The sequence below is a fragment of the Lolium rigidum genome, chromosome 1 (genome assembly GCF_022539505.1).
Source record: "Lolium rigidum isolate FL_2022 chromosome 1, APGP_CSIRO_Lrig_0.1, whole genome shotgun sequence".
Taxonomy (NCBI): Eukaryota; Viridiplantae; Streptophyta; class Magnoliopsida; order Poales; family Poaceae; genus Lolium; species Lolium rigidum.
In genome coordinates, this window is record NC_061508.1 from 22,115,659 (window position 1) to 22,132,375 (window position 16,717).

The 16,717-nt window shown below is 45.2% G+C and overlaps 1 protein-coding gene across 1 annotated transcript; it reads right to left on the reverse strand.

Annotated features, from left to right (window-relative positions):
* Positions 1-6,651: 6,651 nt before the first annotated feature.
* Positions 6,652-9,216, reverse strand: LOC124705221 (zinc finger MYM-type protein 1-like). The gene is made up of 2 exons (XM_047237046.1): positions 8,736-9,216; positions 6,652-8,609 (listed from the first exon to the last, which is right to left on the reverse strand). The coding sequence occupies exons 1-2, from the start codon at positions 9,214-9,216 to the stop codon at positions 6,652-6,654; spliced, it is 2,439 nt and encodes an 812-aa protein (XP_047093002.1).
* Between the last annotated feature and the right edge of the window lie 7,501 nt (positions 9,217-16,717).

Genomic DNA, 16,717 nt, shown 5'->3' on the forward strand with positions numbered 1-16,717 from the left:
TTTAAAATGGCACCAGACTTGCTCAAATGAAAATGCTCAAATTGAATGAAAGTTGCGTACATATCTGAGGATCATGCACGTAAATTGGCTTAATTTTCTGAGCTACCTACAGGGAGGTGGACCCAGATTCGTGACAGCAAAGAAATCTGGAACTGTGCAGTAATCCAAATCTAGTACTTACTTTTCTATCAACGGCTTTACTTGGCACAACAAAACACAAAACTAAGATAAGGAGAGGTTGCTACAGTAGTAAACAACTTCCAAGACACAAATATAAAACAAAGTACTGTAGCAAAATAACACATGGGTTATCTCCCAAGAAGTTCTTTTCTTTATAGCTATTAAGATGGGCTCAGCAGTTTTAATGATGCACTCGCAAGAGATAGTATGTGAAGCAAAAGAGAGCATCCAGAGGCAAATTCAAGACACATTTAAGTCTAACATGCTTCCTATGCATAAGAATCTTGTAAATAAACAAGTTCATGAAGAGCAAAGTAACAAGCATAGGAAGATAAAACAAGTATAGCTTCAAAAATTTCAGCACATAGAGAGGTGTTTTAGTAACATGAAAATTTCCACAACCATATTTTCCTCTCTCATAATAGCTTTCAGTAGCAACATGAGCAAACTCAACAATATAACTATCACATAAAGCATTCTTATCATGAGTCTCATGCATAAAATTATTACTCTCCACATAGGCATAATCAATTTTATTAGTTGTAGTGGGAGCAAATTCAACAAAGTAGCTATCATCATTATTCTCATCAAGTGTAGGAGGCATAGTATAATCACAACAAAATTTACTCTCCATAGTAGGTGGCATCAAAAGACCACTATCATTATCATCATAAATAGGAGGCAAAGTATCATCAAAGAAAATTTTCTCCTCAATGCTTGGGGGACTAAAAATATCATGAAAACCAGCTTCCCCAAGCTTAGAACTTTCTATATTATTGTCAACAATGGTGTTCAAAGCGTTCATACTAATATTACTACCAGCATGCAAAGAAGATTTCATAGGTTTTTTAATTTTCGCATCAAACAATCCATGTTTTAAATCAGGAAATAGAACAAGAAGCTCACTCTTGTACATTATGCCAACTAGTGTAAACAAGAAACAACAAGATGCAATTGCAGGATCTAAAGGAAATAGCTTCGAGCACACACACGACGGCGCCGAGAAAAATACTTTACCCGAGACCGTAGTATGAGTGCCTTTTACCTTTCCTCCCCGACAACGGCGCCGGAAAAGTGCTTGATGTCTACGTTCCCCTCCTTTCCTGTAGACAGTGTTGGGCCTCCAAGAGCGAGAGGTTTGTAGAACAAGCAGCAAGTTTCCCTTAAGTGGATACCCAAGGTTTATCGAACTCGGGGAGGAAGAGGTCAAAGATATCCCTCTCATGCAACCCCGCAACCACAAAGCAAGAAGTCTCTTGTGTCCCCAACACACCTAATAGGTGCACTAGTTCGGCGAAGAGATAGTGAAATACAGGTGGTATGAATATATATGAGCAGTAGCAACGGTGCCGAGAAAAGTGCTTGGCGCGTAGTTGATGGTGGTGGTATTGCAGCAGTAGTAACACAGTAGAAACGATAAACAAGCGTAGTAACTCAGCAGTATTTAGGAACAAGGCCTAGGGATTAGACTTTCACTAGTGGACACTCTCAACATTGATCACATGACAGAATAGATAAATGCATACTCTACACTTTTGTTGGATGATGAACACATTGCGTAGGATTACACGAACCCTCAATGCCGGAGTTAACAAGCTCCACAATAATGCTCATGTTTAAGTAACCTTTAGTGTAAGATAGATCAACAGTACTAAACCGAGTACTAGCATAGCATGCACACCTGTCACCTTCATGCATATGTAGGAGGAATAGATCACATCAATATTATCATAGCAATAGTTAACTCCATAATCTACAAGAGATCATGATCATAGCATAAACCAAGTACTAACACGGTGCACACACTCGTCACCTTTACACACGTGCGAGGAGGAATAGAACTACTTTAATAACACATCACTAGAGTAGCACATAGATAGTAGTGATACAAAACTCGGATGAATCTCAATCATGTAAGGCAGCTCATGAGATCATTGTATTGAAGTACATAGGAGAGATATGAACCACATAGCTACCGGTACAGCCCCGAGCCTCGATGGAGAACTACTCCCTCCTCATGGGAGCAGCAGCGGTGATGAAGATGGCGGTGGAGATGGCAGCGGTGTCGATGGAGAAGCCTTCCGGGGCACTTCCCGCTCCGGCGGGGTGCCGGAGCAGAGATCCTGTCCCCCGGATCTTGGCTTCGCGATGGCGGCGGCTCGCGGAAGGTTTTCGTGGGTTTCGTCAATCGGTATAGGGTTTTCCGATCCAGGGGCTTCTTATAGGCGAAGAGGCGGCGCGAGAAGGTCGAAGGGGGCCCACACCCTAGGGGGCGCACCCCCCTAGGCCGCGCCGGGGTGTGGTGTGGTGGCCCTGCCTCCCTTCTCTGGCGGTTCTCGTGTGTTCTGGATGCTTCCGGGTAAAATAGGAACCCGGGCGTTGATTTCGTCCGATTCCGAGAATATTTCGTTACTAGGATTTCGAAACCAAAAACAGCAGTAAAACAGAACTGGCACTTCGGCATCTTGTTAATAGGTTAGTTCCAGAAAATGCACGAATATGACATAAAGTGTGCATAAAACATGTAGATAACATCAATAATGTGGCATGGAACATAAGAAATTATCGATACGTCGGAGACGTATCACTACCTCTTGATCTCCCGCAGAGCCTTCGTCTTCATCTGCCTCAACCAGGACTACCGCACGCTTGAATTTGTCCTGGTACAAGTCTGGGTGGCGCTGTTCATATAACGACAGTTTCTGAACCATGTGCGCCAGTGCGGTGGTAGTCTGCTTGGGAGGCCATATCCTTGATTGGTGATGCAAGGCCCACCACCGCCAACTCGACTGCTTCTTTTTCGGTCACTCGAGCCGAATAACATCGGTTCCTAACCGGTTACAAGCGCCTGGATGTATTCCGCCACGGTTTCTCCACGCTTCGACGTACTTGTGCTAGATCGGCAATGCCGGCCTCGGAAGCCTGCGAGTGATACCGCATGTGGAGCCGCTCTTCCAACCGCTTCCAAGTCCGGATTGAGTCTCGGTGGCGACGACGTGTACCACCGAAAGCCGATCCTGTGAGGGATCGTGCGAAGAACCTCACACGCGGCTCATCTCGCTGGCGAGATCGTGCCCGGCTGTGCCAAATATCGGCTCACATGCTCGATGGAGCTGGAACCATCCGATCCATTAAACTTGCGAAATCAGGGAGCCGATATTTGGGTGGTAGCGGGATCAACTCGTACTCGTTGGGGTACGGCTTGGAATAGCCGATTGTCCTCCTTTTCGGCGCCATGCCGAACCGGTCTCTCGAGGATGGTGCCGATCTGATCCGCGGTGCTTGGCTGCGGGAGTCGAACTCCGAAGATTCGCCGGAGTGGCATACTTAGCCAGCCCATGCTTGCTTTTCCAGCTCCGAGCCAAGCTGCAGGAGCCGAGCTGCGGAGGTTTGTCGGAGTGGCATACTTAGCTAGCCACGTCTGCTTCTCAAGATCTGTTCCCGAAGTTCCTCCTGTTGTTCCAGAAGTCCCTGCTGTTGCAGTCTGGTTTGTGAGTGCCCAGTATGTGCACGTGTATCCGTGAGGGATCTCCTTAGGCGCCTCATGCAAGAACTGGTAGTCACTAGGGTCACCACCGATCTTGTAGACGACGTATGCCGGTGAATTCGGCACTTCTGTGCCGCCAACGCGAATGGCGGCGGTGGACGGGACCGGAGTGGCATCTCTCCTTGGTAAGTCCCGAGAGCCGGTCCCGATGGAGAGTATTGATGCCTCATGATTTCTGGATCACCCGAAGAGCGACACGCTCCAAAGTGTTCACCGGGCTCTCGGAATGGCGGTGTAGCGAATGAGCTACCATGAAGTTAACCTCCGACGCGGGGACCTCGGTGCGTTCTTCGACGGGGCGGACAGGGTCCACTCCATCGAGCGCGCCTTCAGGTGAGAACCCTTTCCACCTGACGCCATGTGAGCGGGTTCTGTGAAAAGAGCCGATGAGGTCGGCTTCAAGGATCGCTTTGACCTCGTCATACTTCTTCTTGAGCTCCTCGGTCAACTCCTCATACGTGACTGGAGTGCCTTCCGCCATCTCAGATGTAGATGGCGATGCGGTTGATGTCGAAGACGGTCCCACCGGCGTGCCGAAATGTGTTGCGGTCGAAACCCACCGGCGAGCAGCGACGGGCAACACAAGTAGAGCCGGGAGGCTCCCGGGATCGCGGGCTGGCCCCGGTCCCTCCGAGCGACGGCCCGCAAAGACTCGGCACGCACGTCCGATCGCCGGTGCAAGGGCGTGCCACCCGACCTATACCCGGTCGGGAAGGTGATGGATGTGCCTCGCTTAGTTTCCTGCATGGCATACACGTAAACATTAAATACGAGCCTCGATCGGCTCTCAGGATGTCCTGTGAATCGGCTCAAAGAGCCGATCCACCCATGATCCGTACGAGGTGTACGAATATATGGTGGTCCTGCTTGATCAGAATAAAGCTAAAACGACCTACTACGATTTAGGGTTTTCACCACATAATCGGAACATCCTACTCGTGATTGAGCCTGGCGGCCACGCACGGTGATCGTAAATCGACCCTAGACAAGGCCTAAAAACCAACACGAGGTTGATCCCCGGAACATCCTGTCTAGGGCTAGCAAACTACACCCTACGCGCCACTGGATCCTTCAACCCGTTTGTAAGGCCTAACTATGCAGATATTAAACTAATCCTCGAAGAACAAGGAGCAATCATAACGGATCGGATCTACTAAATAATGATCAAGCGGGGTGCCGCCCTTACACCTAAGATAGGCGTAAGGGCGGCTAGACGTCTCAGGGTTGCACGACGATAGCATATGATACGATGAACAATGCTAACCCTAACACGTCTAAGATAACTACGTTGCTCGCCATCAAAAGGCTTCGATACGAGCAACGCATGAACAGCGAATAACGTGTATCGCCTAGATCGCAAGATGCGATCTAGGCAAGCATGATGCTTACCCGGAAGAAACCCTCGAGACAAGGGAGTTGGCGATGCGCCTAGATTGGTTTGTGGTGAACGTGATTGTTGTTTATTTCATAAATCCTAGATACATATTTATAGTCCGTAGACTTTCTAACGTGGGAATAATCCCAACCGTGCACGAGCCAAACTCTAACTAACCGACACGTATCCTACTAAATTACAGATACACGGGCGAACTAGCCCAAACTTTGTATATAAGGCCGATTCATGTATTCCTTCCATGTATATTCTTCAAGCCCATCTTGATCGCGGCCCACCTCTGACTCGGTCAAATTCTGGTGATAACAGCAACTTTTCTGAAATATAAAAACATCAGAAAACAGGGCTGACACTATGGCATCTTGTTAATAGGTTAGTGTCGGAAATCATATAAACTGCAACGAAGTATGAACAAAATATATATGAATTGGTGTAAAACAAGCATGGAGCCTAAAAAATTATAGATACGTTCGAGAGGTATTAGGTACTAAGTACTCTATTCTGTTCGTTAACTGTGTGTTGTGATTATGATCGTGTTTCAGCTCTTCTGTGTGCCGTTATGTGAACGTAAGGTCACCATATTTGAATATGGTGAGAAGAAGGTTTTACCAGAGTATTTAAAATAGCAACCAAAACATGTGTTGTGGCTGAATAGAGATGGAGCACTTTATCCAAACGTCCAAAGAATCTATATTTGTGTTCAGGTTATTGCAACAGAGGATGCCAAACGATAGACTATGGCCCGTGGGCAGGGCCGGCTGTCTTGTGGTGCAGGAATCCGGCCCATCCGACAGAGCTACATAAATCTCAGCCAGGCCTCGCTCGGTCGCTCCACTTGTGGGCTGCTCTGCTCTGCTCCGTCCTCTCCCATTATATTCCTACCAACCCCGCAGCTCTCTATCGCATCCCTCTTCCCCTATTCCTTCCCCACCGACGATCTGGTTCCACACCCTAGGTTCTCGCCGATTTGACCCTTGCCGGATCTTCCAAAGCGGACGGAGACCATCCTCTTCCGCTGCTGGCGACCGACTGGGTTCCGTGCCCTCCTCCCTTCTCTCCGACGAGGCCACTAGGAGGAACTCTAGAGTAAGCTGTAAACCCTAGTTCCTCGATCTGCTTGTGATTTCTAGTTAGGGTTTAACTGGATGGCTGATCGATTCTATGCTTGACCAAAAAATTGTTTATGTCAGTATATATCTATCATCTTTGCTTGGTCATGCAAATGGGTAGAAATATTTGGTAGATCTGCTCTTGTTACAAAATTGTAGGAATATATATATATATACCTTTTTTTGCAAATTAGCAGGGCCGTCTCCAAAAATTCAGGGCCCCCGTGCGAAACGCAAAATAGGGCCCTAAATTTCACATAATAAACATAATAATGAAACTTTCTCTTTTTCTTTGCGTGGGAACAAAACTTTCTCTCTCAATTTATATAAATGCAATATGCGTTATTTCGTACAGTATGAAAAATACCAAACATTAATTCTAATAAAGGATACCACTAAAGTACTAAAGTATTAAACTGACCTCATGTTCTACCAAATAGCATCATCCGTCTAGTATTTCTTGAAATAAAATCTTCAATCACATCTTCATAATTAATCATCTCCAGGATATCATTTTCAAGAGCTATTGTTGCTAATCCATTGAGCCTTTCTTGCGTCATAGTTGTACGCAAGTAAGATTTCAGCAACTTGAGTTTGGAAAAGCTCCTTTCCGCCGATGCAACTGTAACCGGAATGGTTAATAAAATTCTGTATGCAATATTAGCAACAGGTAAATAGGGGCGCTTCGTCAAATAGCTCAAAATATCAATAGGACCCATAGATTTCGCAAGTAAATCCTGAAAGTACACCAACTCCATAGCCAATTCTGTCCCATCAATATCTTTATGTTCTGGAATCTTATTCCCATCAGCATCTATACGTTCTGGAATCTTAAGTGCATTCTCAAGATTAATGCAAGCAGCCATCAAACTATCATTATCCATGGATTTCAGCCTATCTGAGGTAAATAAGAAACCAAATGTTTTTTCATACCCCTGATACTGTTCAAATCTCCTCTTAAGTGAAGCTATAGCTTGATCAACAATAGGTATGAAATAGTTGACCCTGAATAACTCCTCTGCAGATTGTATATCAGCAGATGTATCATCTGCACTATCATCAAATTGTCGTTTTCTTTTGATTTTACGCTTGGTGCGAAACTCGGGAGGAATATCCATCTCCATTGCAATTTGTTTTGCAGCTTGTAGTGCTTTTGAAAATCCAGTTTCTCTATACTTAGAGAAAAAGGTAATCAGCCCCTGTACAGACTCAATTGCAACATCAATAAGCATATCCTTTGATTGTAGCTCCTTGCTCACCATATTAATATTAGATAATATTTCAAACCAGATGACTAATGACGATACAAATTCAAAGTCACCAAGTTCATGTTCTGCCAATGATTGAGCTTGACTGCTTGTCAAATGATCCTTATCACTTTCAGCTACTTGTAACAAAGCCTCTCTTACATCTGAAATTTGAAACCTTACTGCCTTGACACTATCAACGCGACTCTCCCAACGAGTAGATGACAATGACTTAAGAGTTAGTCCAGATATATTATCTTTAAGAATTTGCCACCTCTTAGTGGAATTAGCAAATGTTGTATAGATGCGCTGTATCACTCCAAAAAAATCGGTTGCTTTACGACAAGAATTAGCCATATCACATAGAGTCAAATTTAGACTATGGCAACCACAAGCTGAATAAAAGGCTCTTGGATTTATATTCAGAAGTTTCTTTTGCACCCCTTGATGTTTTCCTTTCATATTCGACCCATTATCATATCCCTGCCCTCTCACATTGCCTACATCAAGGTCAAGACTCTTCAATGCTTCTTGTAGAACATCGAACAATCCCTGCCCAGTGGTATCATTCACATCCAAAAAACCTAAGAAGGATTCTTGAATGCAAGCAGAACCTGAAGATGTATCAACATACCTTATTATCAAAGACATTTGTTCTTGATGGCTTGCATCTGGAGTACAATCAAGTATAACAGAGAAGTACTTTGCTTCTTTTATCTTTCCAATGATCACAGACCTGATTGCATCAGCTAGCAAAATTATTAACTCGTTCTGGATGGACGGGCCAAGATAATGATCACGAATTTTATCATTGGTGATTCGGTCAATATGCTCTTTGATAACTGGGTCAAATTCAGCCAACATTTCAACCAGTCCTAAGAAATTGCCATTGTTGTCTTGGTACACCTTACTATTACTGCCACGAAATGCTAGGTTATGCTCTGCAAGAAATTTCACAATCAAAAGAATTCTGAACAAAACTTTTCTCCAATGCTCCTTTTCCTTTTCAAGTTCTCTCTGAGCAACCTTATCAATTGTTTGGTTCTTATCAAACCTGAGACGCAAGTCATACCATGAAGTCATATTTGTCACATGTTCTCTACTAGTTTCATGCTCTCTAAGTCTCTCGCTAAGATGAGTCCAATCATTGAAACCATCATTTGCTAAGTGGCCTCTCACATGCCCCTTCTTTAATAATTTGCAACAGAAACAAAATACTTTGTCAAGCTCTTTGCTATATACAAGCCATTCTCTATCACATTTTTCTCCATTTGAGAGAACTCTATTGTATGATACTGCAGAAAACCTTCTGGACACATTGTCTTTAGGACCATGCTCAATAGACAAGTCTCTTTTAGGACCCTTTTGCACCAAAATATCAATCATTTTTTTATCAAGTCCATCCCAAGTTCTTGGATCAAATATGTCAGGATGATAAGAATTATTGATATCATCGGCAACATTAGTATCGTTACCTTCATTGCCAATATTAGGATCATCGTCAATATTTGGATGAACACTTTGATCGCCAATAACAGCATCATCAACAATATTAGCGTCTGCAAAGGGAGCATCAACCTCTACAGTATCATCATCAATATTATCATCTGAAGCTTGATTTTCAGAATTAACTTGAGATTCCCTCACAATAAATCTATCAAGAGCACCCCTTTGAGACAGAGCCATTGCTTCTAGCCTTCTTTTCTTATTACGCTTTGCAGCACCAGAATCTTTCCCCATGATTTTTTTTCCTGTAAAGAAACGAAAAAAGTAATATAAATAATTTCAATTTTCGAATACTAGATGGATTTAACTTCACAGTTATCAACATAAGTTAATAGAAGAATGTACTGTACTACTACACAGTAGGCCAGTAGCAGTACGTACCTGAAAGTCTGAAACCTTGATCTGTTTTCAGTTTGTTTCAAAGTCTGACCGTGAGCAGCCTGAAGCCTGAACGGAGATTAGGACGGCTGCGGCTGAGCGACGGAGTTGGGCAGTTGCTGCTCGACGAACAAGCGCTGGCGGCAGGAATCAGATGGGATCGATCTGACTTCGATCGGAGATTATTTAGGAGAAAAGGACCAGCCGGCTCGAACGGAATCCATCCCGGATCGGTACGAGTAGAAGTAGAAACGTGCTAGTCCTGGTCTCCTGCGTCGCTCGGATCGTGCTCGTGCCTGCCTCGCTTGGATCGACAGGAAACGCAGACGGCAGATGGGCCGCTTCCACACTCGGATCGACAGGGAAATCCAGATGGGCTGCTTCTGAACGTATATGATATAACCTATATACTGCAGAAATAGGGGCCCCCAGATTTCGGGGGCCCAGTTCGATCGCCCAGTTTGCACTGGCCCATCGACGGGCCTGCAAATTAGGAATATATATCCTTGGTTCTGGTGCACACCTATCACTATTTTAGCATACCTACTAGTACTCTGATTTAAGCTTGGCAATGGACTTAATTATTACCTGGTGTAAGAAACAATCAATATCCAGTAATATACTTTGTTCTGATGTGCATCCATTATTTTGGCATGTACTTGAATATGATGCCACTTCTTTCTATACACACTTTACTTAACCGAATGCCCTTGGTCCTTTTCATCTAAATAAAAGATCATTAATGTTGGGCCATTGCACATGAGAATTTAAGAGCACGATTATCTTTGGCAGCTCTTCTGTTTGCGTCTTCTAGTTAGAGGATGGCAATGAAAGGATGTTCTTGTCTATTTTAGTTATGCGCCTCAGTATCTCAAAAGACATGCTCAGTGTACTGTCCAAGCTTAGTTGCAACCTTGCAGTTACTACTTACTGCAGCTGTTGTTGCCGAGTGTGCTGGATGCCTGGATTGATGGTTTCCACTACATCTTCATATTTTGATTATACTCTGAACTTCCATCAGTTTTCTACAAAATTGAGCTGATGGCCTTTAGCCTTAGAATAGTACAAAAATCATATGTATTGCTAGTTTCATCGTTTTAACTCTGTTTAACTATGAAATCCCATGTCTTGTCTTACAGACTTGCATGATGGAGACTGCAGAGTCTCGACCTTGGTCAGATCTTCAGCCGGAACTCTTGGGGCTTGTCCTTAGCCGCCTCCCTTCCTTGGCTGACCGTGTCCGTCTAAGGGCAGTTTGTCACCCGTGGCGCTCTAATAGTCTGTTTCAGTCTATTCCCCGCCCATTCCCTTGGCTCTCCCTCCCTGATGGTACCTTCCTCAGCATTTCAAGCAGTCAAATTCACCGCTTATCTGTACCAGAAGGCGCGTCTTGCCAAGGCTCCATCGACAACTGGCTATTCCTCATGCATAATGATGATGCATGCTCATTGATGAATCCTTTCTCCAAGACCAGCTTGGAGCTTCCTAAGCTAGCCAATGTATGGAAGCCTGCTATGCATGATCCTAACTTTGGGTTTAATCCAATTTCCTATAAGTTGGTGGTGCCCTCGCCCCTGGACTCATCACCCTGTCCGCTTGTTGCTGCTATGATCAAGGATAATGGTAGGTACGGTACACTTTGTATTAGCCAACCACCTGGTGTCATCGACATATTCAAGGATGAGAGGCATCCAATACGGCACCTTGGGGATGTTGCATTCTTTGATGGAAAGCTGTACGTGTTGAACGGGTTTGGCCAACTTTTCATCTTTGAATCAGACAAGGACATTGGTATTTCAGCCATGGAGTGTATAATTGACTCTCTTGGCGATTTAGGTGGAACCCCTCAATCCTTGTCAAGTGAGGTGGTGTATAATGTAAGGATGAATCTAGTTGAATGTGCGGGAAGACTGTTGATGGTGTCACGATGGTTTCGCACTATGGCCTGTTCGACAAGTGAACCTTTCTTTGAACATAAAAAACGTACTGTTGTACTTGAAGTCTTCGAGGCAGACTTGAGAACAAACCCTGCTCGATGGAGAAGGGCCACTGAGTTGGGTGGCCATGCACTTTTTCTCGGCCAACATTGCTCCAAGTCCCTCCCTGCCAGTGAATGCAGTGGATACAATAAGGATTGCATCTACTTCATGTGTGACTATTCCTGGCCGAAGTGGCCTGCAAACCCTCTTAGTGACTCTGGTGTGTACAATATCAGGGATGGCACAATCACGCCATTGATGGCAGGGTCTGTAGGAATACCGCCACGTCAGGTTGGCCGGTGGCGCCCAACATGGTTCTTCCCTCCTGAACTTGTGTGATCATTCCATCAGGGTTGGATATTATCATGTGATCAGCCCAGCCTGTCCTAGTGCTATGTTGTCGTCTGATTGCAGTTTGTAAAGTCTTAATTAGCATGATGGTGTAATCTTAAAATTGTCTGGTTGTAATTTGTAAATGCTTAATTTGTATGATGGTGTAATCTTAAAATCTTATGGATGACCTTAATGGGATGTATTTGAATGCTTGGGAGCCTCACGGGGCGAAGCGGGTATGTCTGTGGGGACAGTGAAAGTGGAGTTCACGGTATCCTGTGCAACCCCAAGTTGATCTGGACCCGCTTGAACACAAGTTACGTAATCTTTGATGCCGTCCACCTGTGTGCTAACCCAAGGTCATCAAACTTGTCATACAAACTACTTTTTTTTTTTTTTTTGAACTGGGAAAGGTCCCGAAGGACCCAGATTCTGCATTATTTAAGAGGTGGGTACACTTTTACAAGGAGGACATCAAAGAAAGAGAAAATTACATCCAGGTCCAAACCTTTTGCACAGAGCACCCTACAGACAACCGTGAAAACGCGATCAAGTACATGCACACCGCCGAAGATCTGCCTCCAGTCGCCGCCGTCTCTGCCAACGCCGGGGACTAAGCCACTTGGGTTGGTAAAGACGCTTGTCGCAACGCCGATGCAGTAGTAGATCCTCTTTGAGCAGAGGAAGAAAAAGCTTGAGGCAAGCTCAAGCATGGCGAGGCCAACCCTATGACCATGAATAGCTGTGGCCAGAAAAAGACACAGCTTGGGAATCGCCACAACCAACGCAGAATCAGCACCTGGACGAACCAGGCTTCCCGAACAGCATCCTCCAGCGAAGATGACCAGGCTCCTCAACTCCTCTCCCTCACCACCACGGCCGGCCGAGAGGAGAAAAGGGAGTTGGGGATCGACGATAAAGAGCTGACAACGCTTCTTGGATGAGCCTGCAACAGAGCTCTCCTCCATCATCTTCCCCCTTGGAAGCTTGTTGAAGAAGATCCGCCACAACTGCTCCGGCTCGCGGCCTTATTGTTGGAGATCTCCAGGCTCAGCTTCGTCACTTGCAACAGCCCCCGCCACCAGAGCTCTGCAGTGATGAACACCAGCACTAGACTGCACCAGATCCGGCCGAATGGATCCAGCTGCCTACTCCAAAACGCCACCAAGGGACAGAACATACACCTAATATACATACTACAACTACTTGCGCCGCCCCTCAGCCAACTCCGACCGGCAACGCCGGCAAGAGCGGCCTCGGTTTGGGCCAAAGCCACAGAGAAGACGCTCAGGAACTGTAGCTAGGAGAGAGAAAGGAAAAGAGATTATGTCATACAAACTACTGGTCAGCAAATGCCATTAAAAGAAGGCGAAAACTCTGTCGATGTATGAGTTGTAGTAGTACTTATTTCAGGTTTTTTTATTGTTAGCAGGAGAGCTGCTAACTTCATTGATTAGAAAGAAGAGTTTTTTTTTGAAACTTGATTACGGAGTAGAAAGGAGAGTTAAAACAAGGTGAGCCAAAAACCAAAAAGAAAACAAAAACCCGGAGAGATAATGCCTCGGCCGGGGTCGAAAGGGAAGGAGGCACCGGCCAGCTTCCAAAGCCTAGCCTTGTCCCGTATTGTACGAGCTAAGAGCATCTCTAACAGAGCCTGCTAGTTTACGGTTTCGGGCTGAAATTTGGTGCCGATCAATGATCATAAAAGGGCCAAAACCGAAAAACTACGAGACCGACCGAAAACTCAAAACGGCCTGTATTTGTAGGGGTCGATCGAGCGAACCGAACGCTCGATCCCTATCTAGGGCACGCTGAAATTTCAGTTGACGCAACCGCTCGCTCGCTCCTTCCCCGCGCCGTCACCACACTCCGCCGCCGCCCCGCTCGATTCGCCCGAGCCCCGCATCCCGGAGGTAGTGTCGGTCGCCCTGCACCCCGCCCGCTGTTCCTTGCCCAACTCCGGCTGCCGCCGCCGCCGCCGCTCTGTCCGAATCGAGGATGAGCTCGGGCGACGAGTTCGATTTGTCGGATTCGTCGAGCTCCGACGAGTCCGACCTCGACGAGTGATGACCCACAAGTATAGGGGATCGCAACAGTCTTCGAGGGAAGTAAAACCCAATTTATTGATTCGACACAAGGGGAGACAAAGAACACTTGGAAGCCTTAACAACGGAGTTGTCAATTCAGTTGCACTGGAAACGAGACTTGCTCGCAAGAGTTTATCGAGTAGTAACGGTTTTATAGCGATAGCGATAGTGAAATAACAGCAGCAGAGTAACGAGAGACAGCAGTAGTGATTTTAGTAAACGAGCGAGGATTAAAATATCGTAGGCACGGGGACGGATGACGGGCGTTGCATGGATGAGAGAAACTCATGTAACAATCATAGCAGGGCATTTGCAGATAATAATAAAACGGTGTCCAAGTACAAAGCAATCAATAGGCATGTGTTCCATATATAGTCGTGCGTGCTCGCAATGAGAAACTTGCACAACATCTTTTGTCCTACCAGCCGGTGGCAGCCGGGCCTCAAGGGAAACTACTGGATATTAAGGTACTCCTTTTAATAGAGTACCGGAGCAAAGCATTAACACTCCATGAACACATGTGATCCTCACATCGCTACCATCCCCTCCGGTTGTCCCAATTCTTGTCACTTCGGGGCCATTGGTTCCGGACAGCGACATGTGTATACAACTTATAGGTAAGACCATAAACAATGAATATCATGATGAAACAATAACATGTTCAGATCTGAGATCATGGCACTCGGGCCCTAGTGACAAGCATTAAGCATAACAAGTTGCAACAATATCATCAAAGTACCAACTACGGACACTAGGCACTATGCCCTAACAATCTTATGCTATTACATGACCAATCTCATCCAATCCCTACCATCCCCTTCGGCCTACAGCGGGGGAATTACTCACACATGGATGGGGGAAACATGGCTGGTTGATGTAGAGGCGTTGGCGGTGATGGCGCGATGATCTCCTCCAATTCCCCGTCCCGGCGGAGTGCCAGAACGGAGACTTCTGGCTCCCGCGACGGAGTTTCGCGATGTGGCGGCGTTCTGGAGGGTTTCTGGCGACTTCGACTTCTCTCCGTGCGTTTTTAGGTCGAGGCCGATAAGTAGTCCGAAGGAGGGCGTCGGAGGCCAGCCGAGGGGGCCACACCACAGGGCCGCGCGGGCCCCCCTGGGCCGCGCCGCCCTATGGTGTGGGGCCCTCGGGCCTCCACCTCAATTGTCCTTCTGGCTCCGTTAGTTTCTCGGGAAAATAGGGCCTTCGCATAAATTCCGAGGATTTTCCCGAAAGTTGGATTTCCGCACAAAAACGAGACACCGGAGCGGTTCTGCTGAAAACGGCGTTAGTCCGTGTTAGTTGCATCCAAAACACACAAATTAGAGGCAAAACAATAGCAAAAGTGTTCGGGAAAGTAGATACGTTTTGGACGTATCAACTCCCCCAAGCTTAGCTTATTGCTTGTCCTCAAGCAATTCAGATTAACAATCGAGCGATAAAAGAACTTTCACGAACACATTTGCTCATATGATGTATATATTCTCATGCTATGGCTAATACTTAAGCAGTTCATAATGAGATACATGCAAATAAGATCATCTAACAGCTATGTTAATCATGGAGAGGTACCAATAATTAATAAGAAGCATCATGAATCATGTGTATAAGCAAGATTGCAATGTTCATAAGAGAGTATGATAAAGTGGTATCTCGCTGGCCTGTATTTGGTTGGCAAAACATAAATGCCCGGGCACCTCTGGAGTTCATAGAAAGACTAGAAGTAGTGATTGTCAAAAGATAAATGCATCAAAGTTATACCATAATCAATCATATTTTGAGACAAGCATATTGTACTAAGAATGACAGTTGTGATCTCAAGATAGTGCTCAAAGAAATAATGGAGACACAACATAAAAGTAAAAGATTGACCCTTCGCAGAGGGAAGCAGGGATTAACATGCGCTAGAGCTTTTCATTTTTGAAATCAGGAGTAAAATTATTTTGAGAGGTGTTTGTTGTTGTCAACGAATGGTAATGGGTACACCAACTACCTCGCCAACCGAACTTTCAAGAGCGGCTCCCATGAATTATTGCATATTTATTTGGCACTCCTTCCAACCTTTCTTTCACAAACCATGGCTAACCGAATCCTCGGGTGCACTGCCAACAATCTCATACCATGAAGGAGTGCCTTTTTTATTTTGGTTTTATTATGATGATGACACTCCCCCAACCTTTGCTTACACAAGCCATGGCTAACCGAATCCTTCGGGTGCCGTCCAACAATCACAAACCATGGAGGAGTGTCTAATTAAGTTAATTAATTCGGGACTCGGGAATCCCATTGCCGACTCTTTTTGCAAAATTATTGGATAAGCGGATGTGCCACTAGTCCATATGAGAGTCCGTCAAAAGTAAATGACAAGGTTGAAAGCTAAACACCACATACTTCCTCATGAGCTATGAAACATAAACACAAATTGAGAAGCATTTTGAAGGTTTTAAAGGTAGCGCATGAGAATTTACTTGGAATGGTTTGAAATGCCATGCATAGGTATTTATGGTGGACACTTTGGAATAACTTGGTTTTCGGGTGTTTGGAAGCACGAGCAGCGTTCCCGCTCGGTACAAGTGAAGGCTAGCAATAGACTAGGGAGCGACAAATCAAGAGAGCGATGAATCGTCATAATCATGCTTGCGGCAAAATAAATTAACGGAGGCATAAAAGTGATACAAGAACTGCGAAGCAATATAAATCATCGAGGCTTAATTGACTTTTTGTTCAGTCATATGCATGCGTGAGCATGTGCCAAGTCGATATAAATGAATTATTCAGAGGAGGATACCACAATGCCATACTTACTTATGAATAAAACAATGCAAGCAAACATCCATGACATGCTACTCATATTAATAGATTGGAACTAAACATGAGAGATCATGAACTACTAGACTTTCTCAAATAACATATACCTCACATGAACCAACTAAGCATGCTCACATGGATGAGTATATGTAC

What these genes read in the sequence shown, in the direction of transcription:
- LOC124705221 (XM_047237046.1), bottom strand. Translation starts at nt 9,216, where the DNA reads ATGGGGAAAGATTCTGGTGCTGCAAAGCGTAATAAGAAAAGAAGGCTA. An exon ending in TCTCTCAAATGGAGAAAAAT is followed by an intron (nt 8,610 to 8,735) that starts GTGATAGAGAAT and finishes ATTGGACTCATC; the next exon opens with TTAGCGAGAGACTTAGAGAG.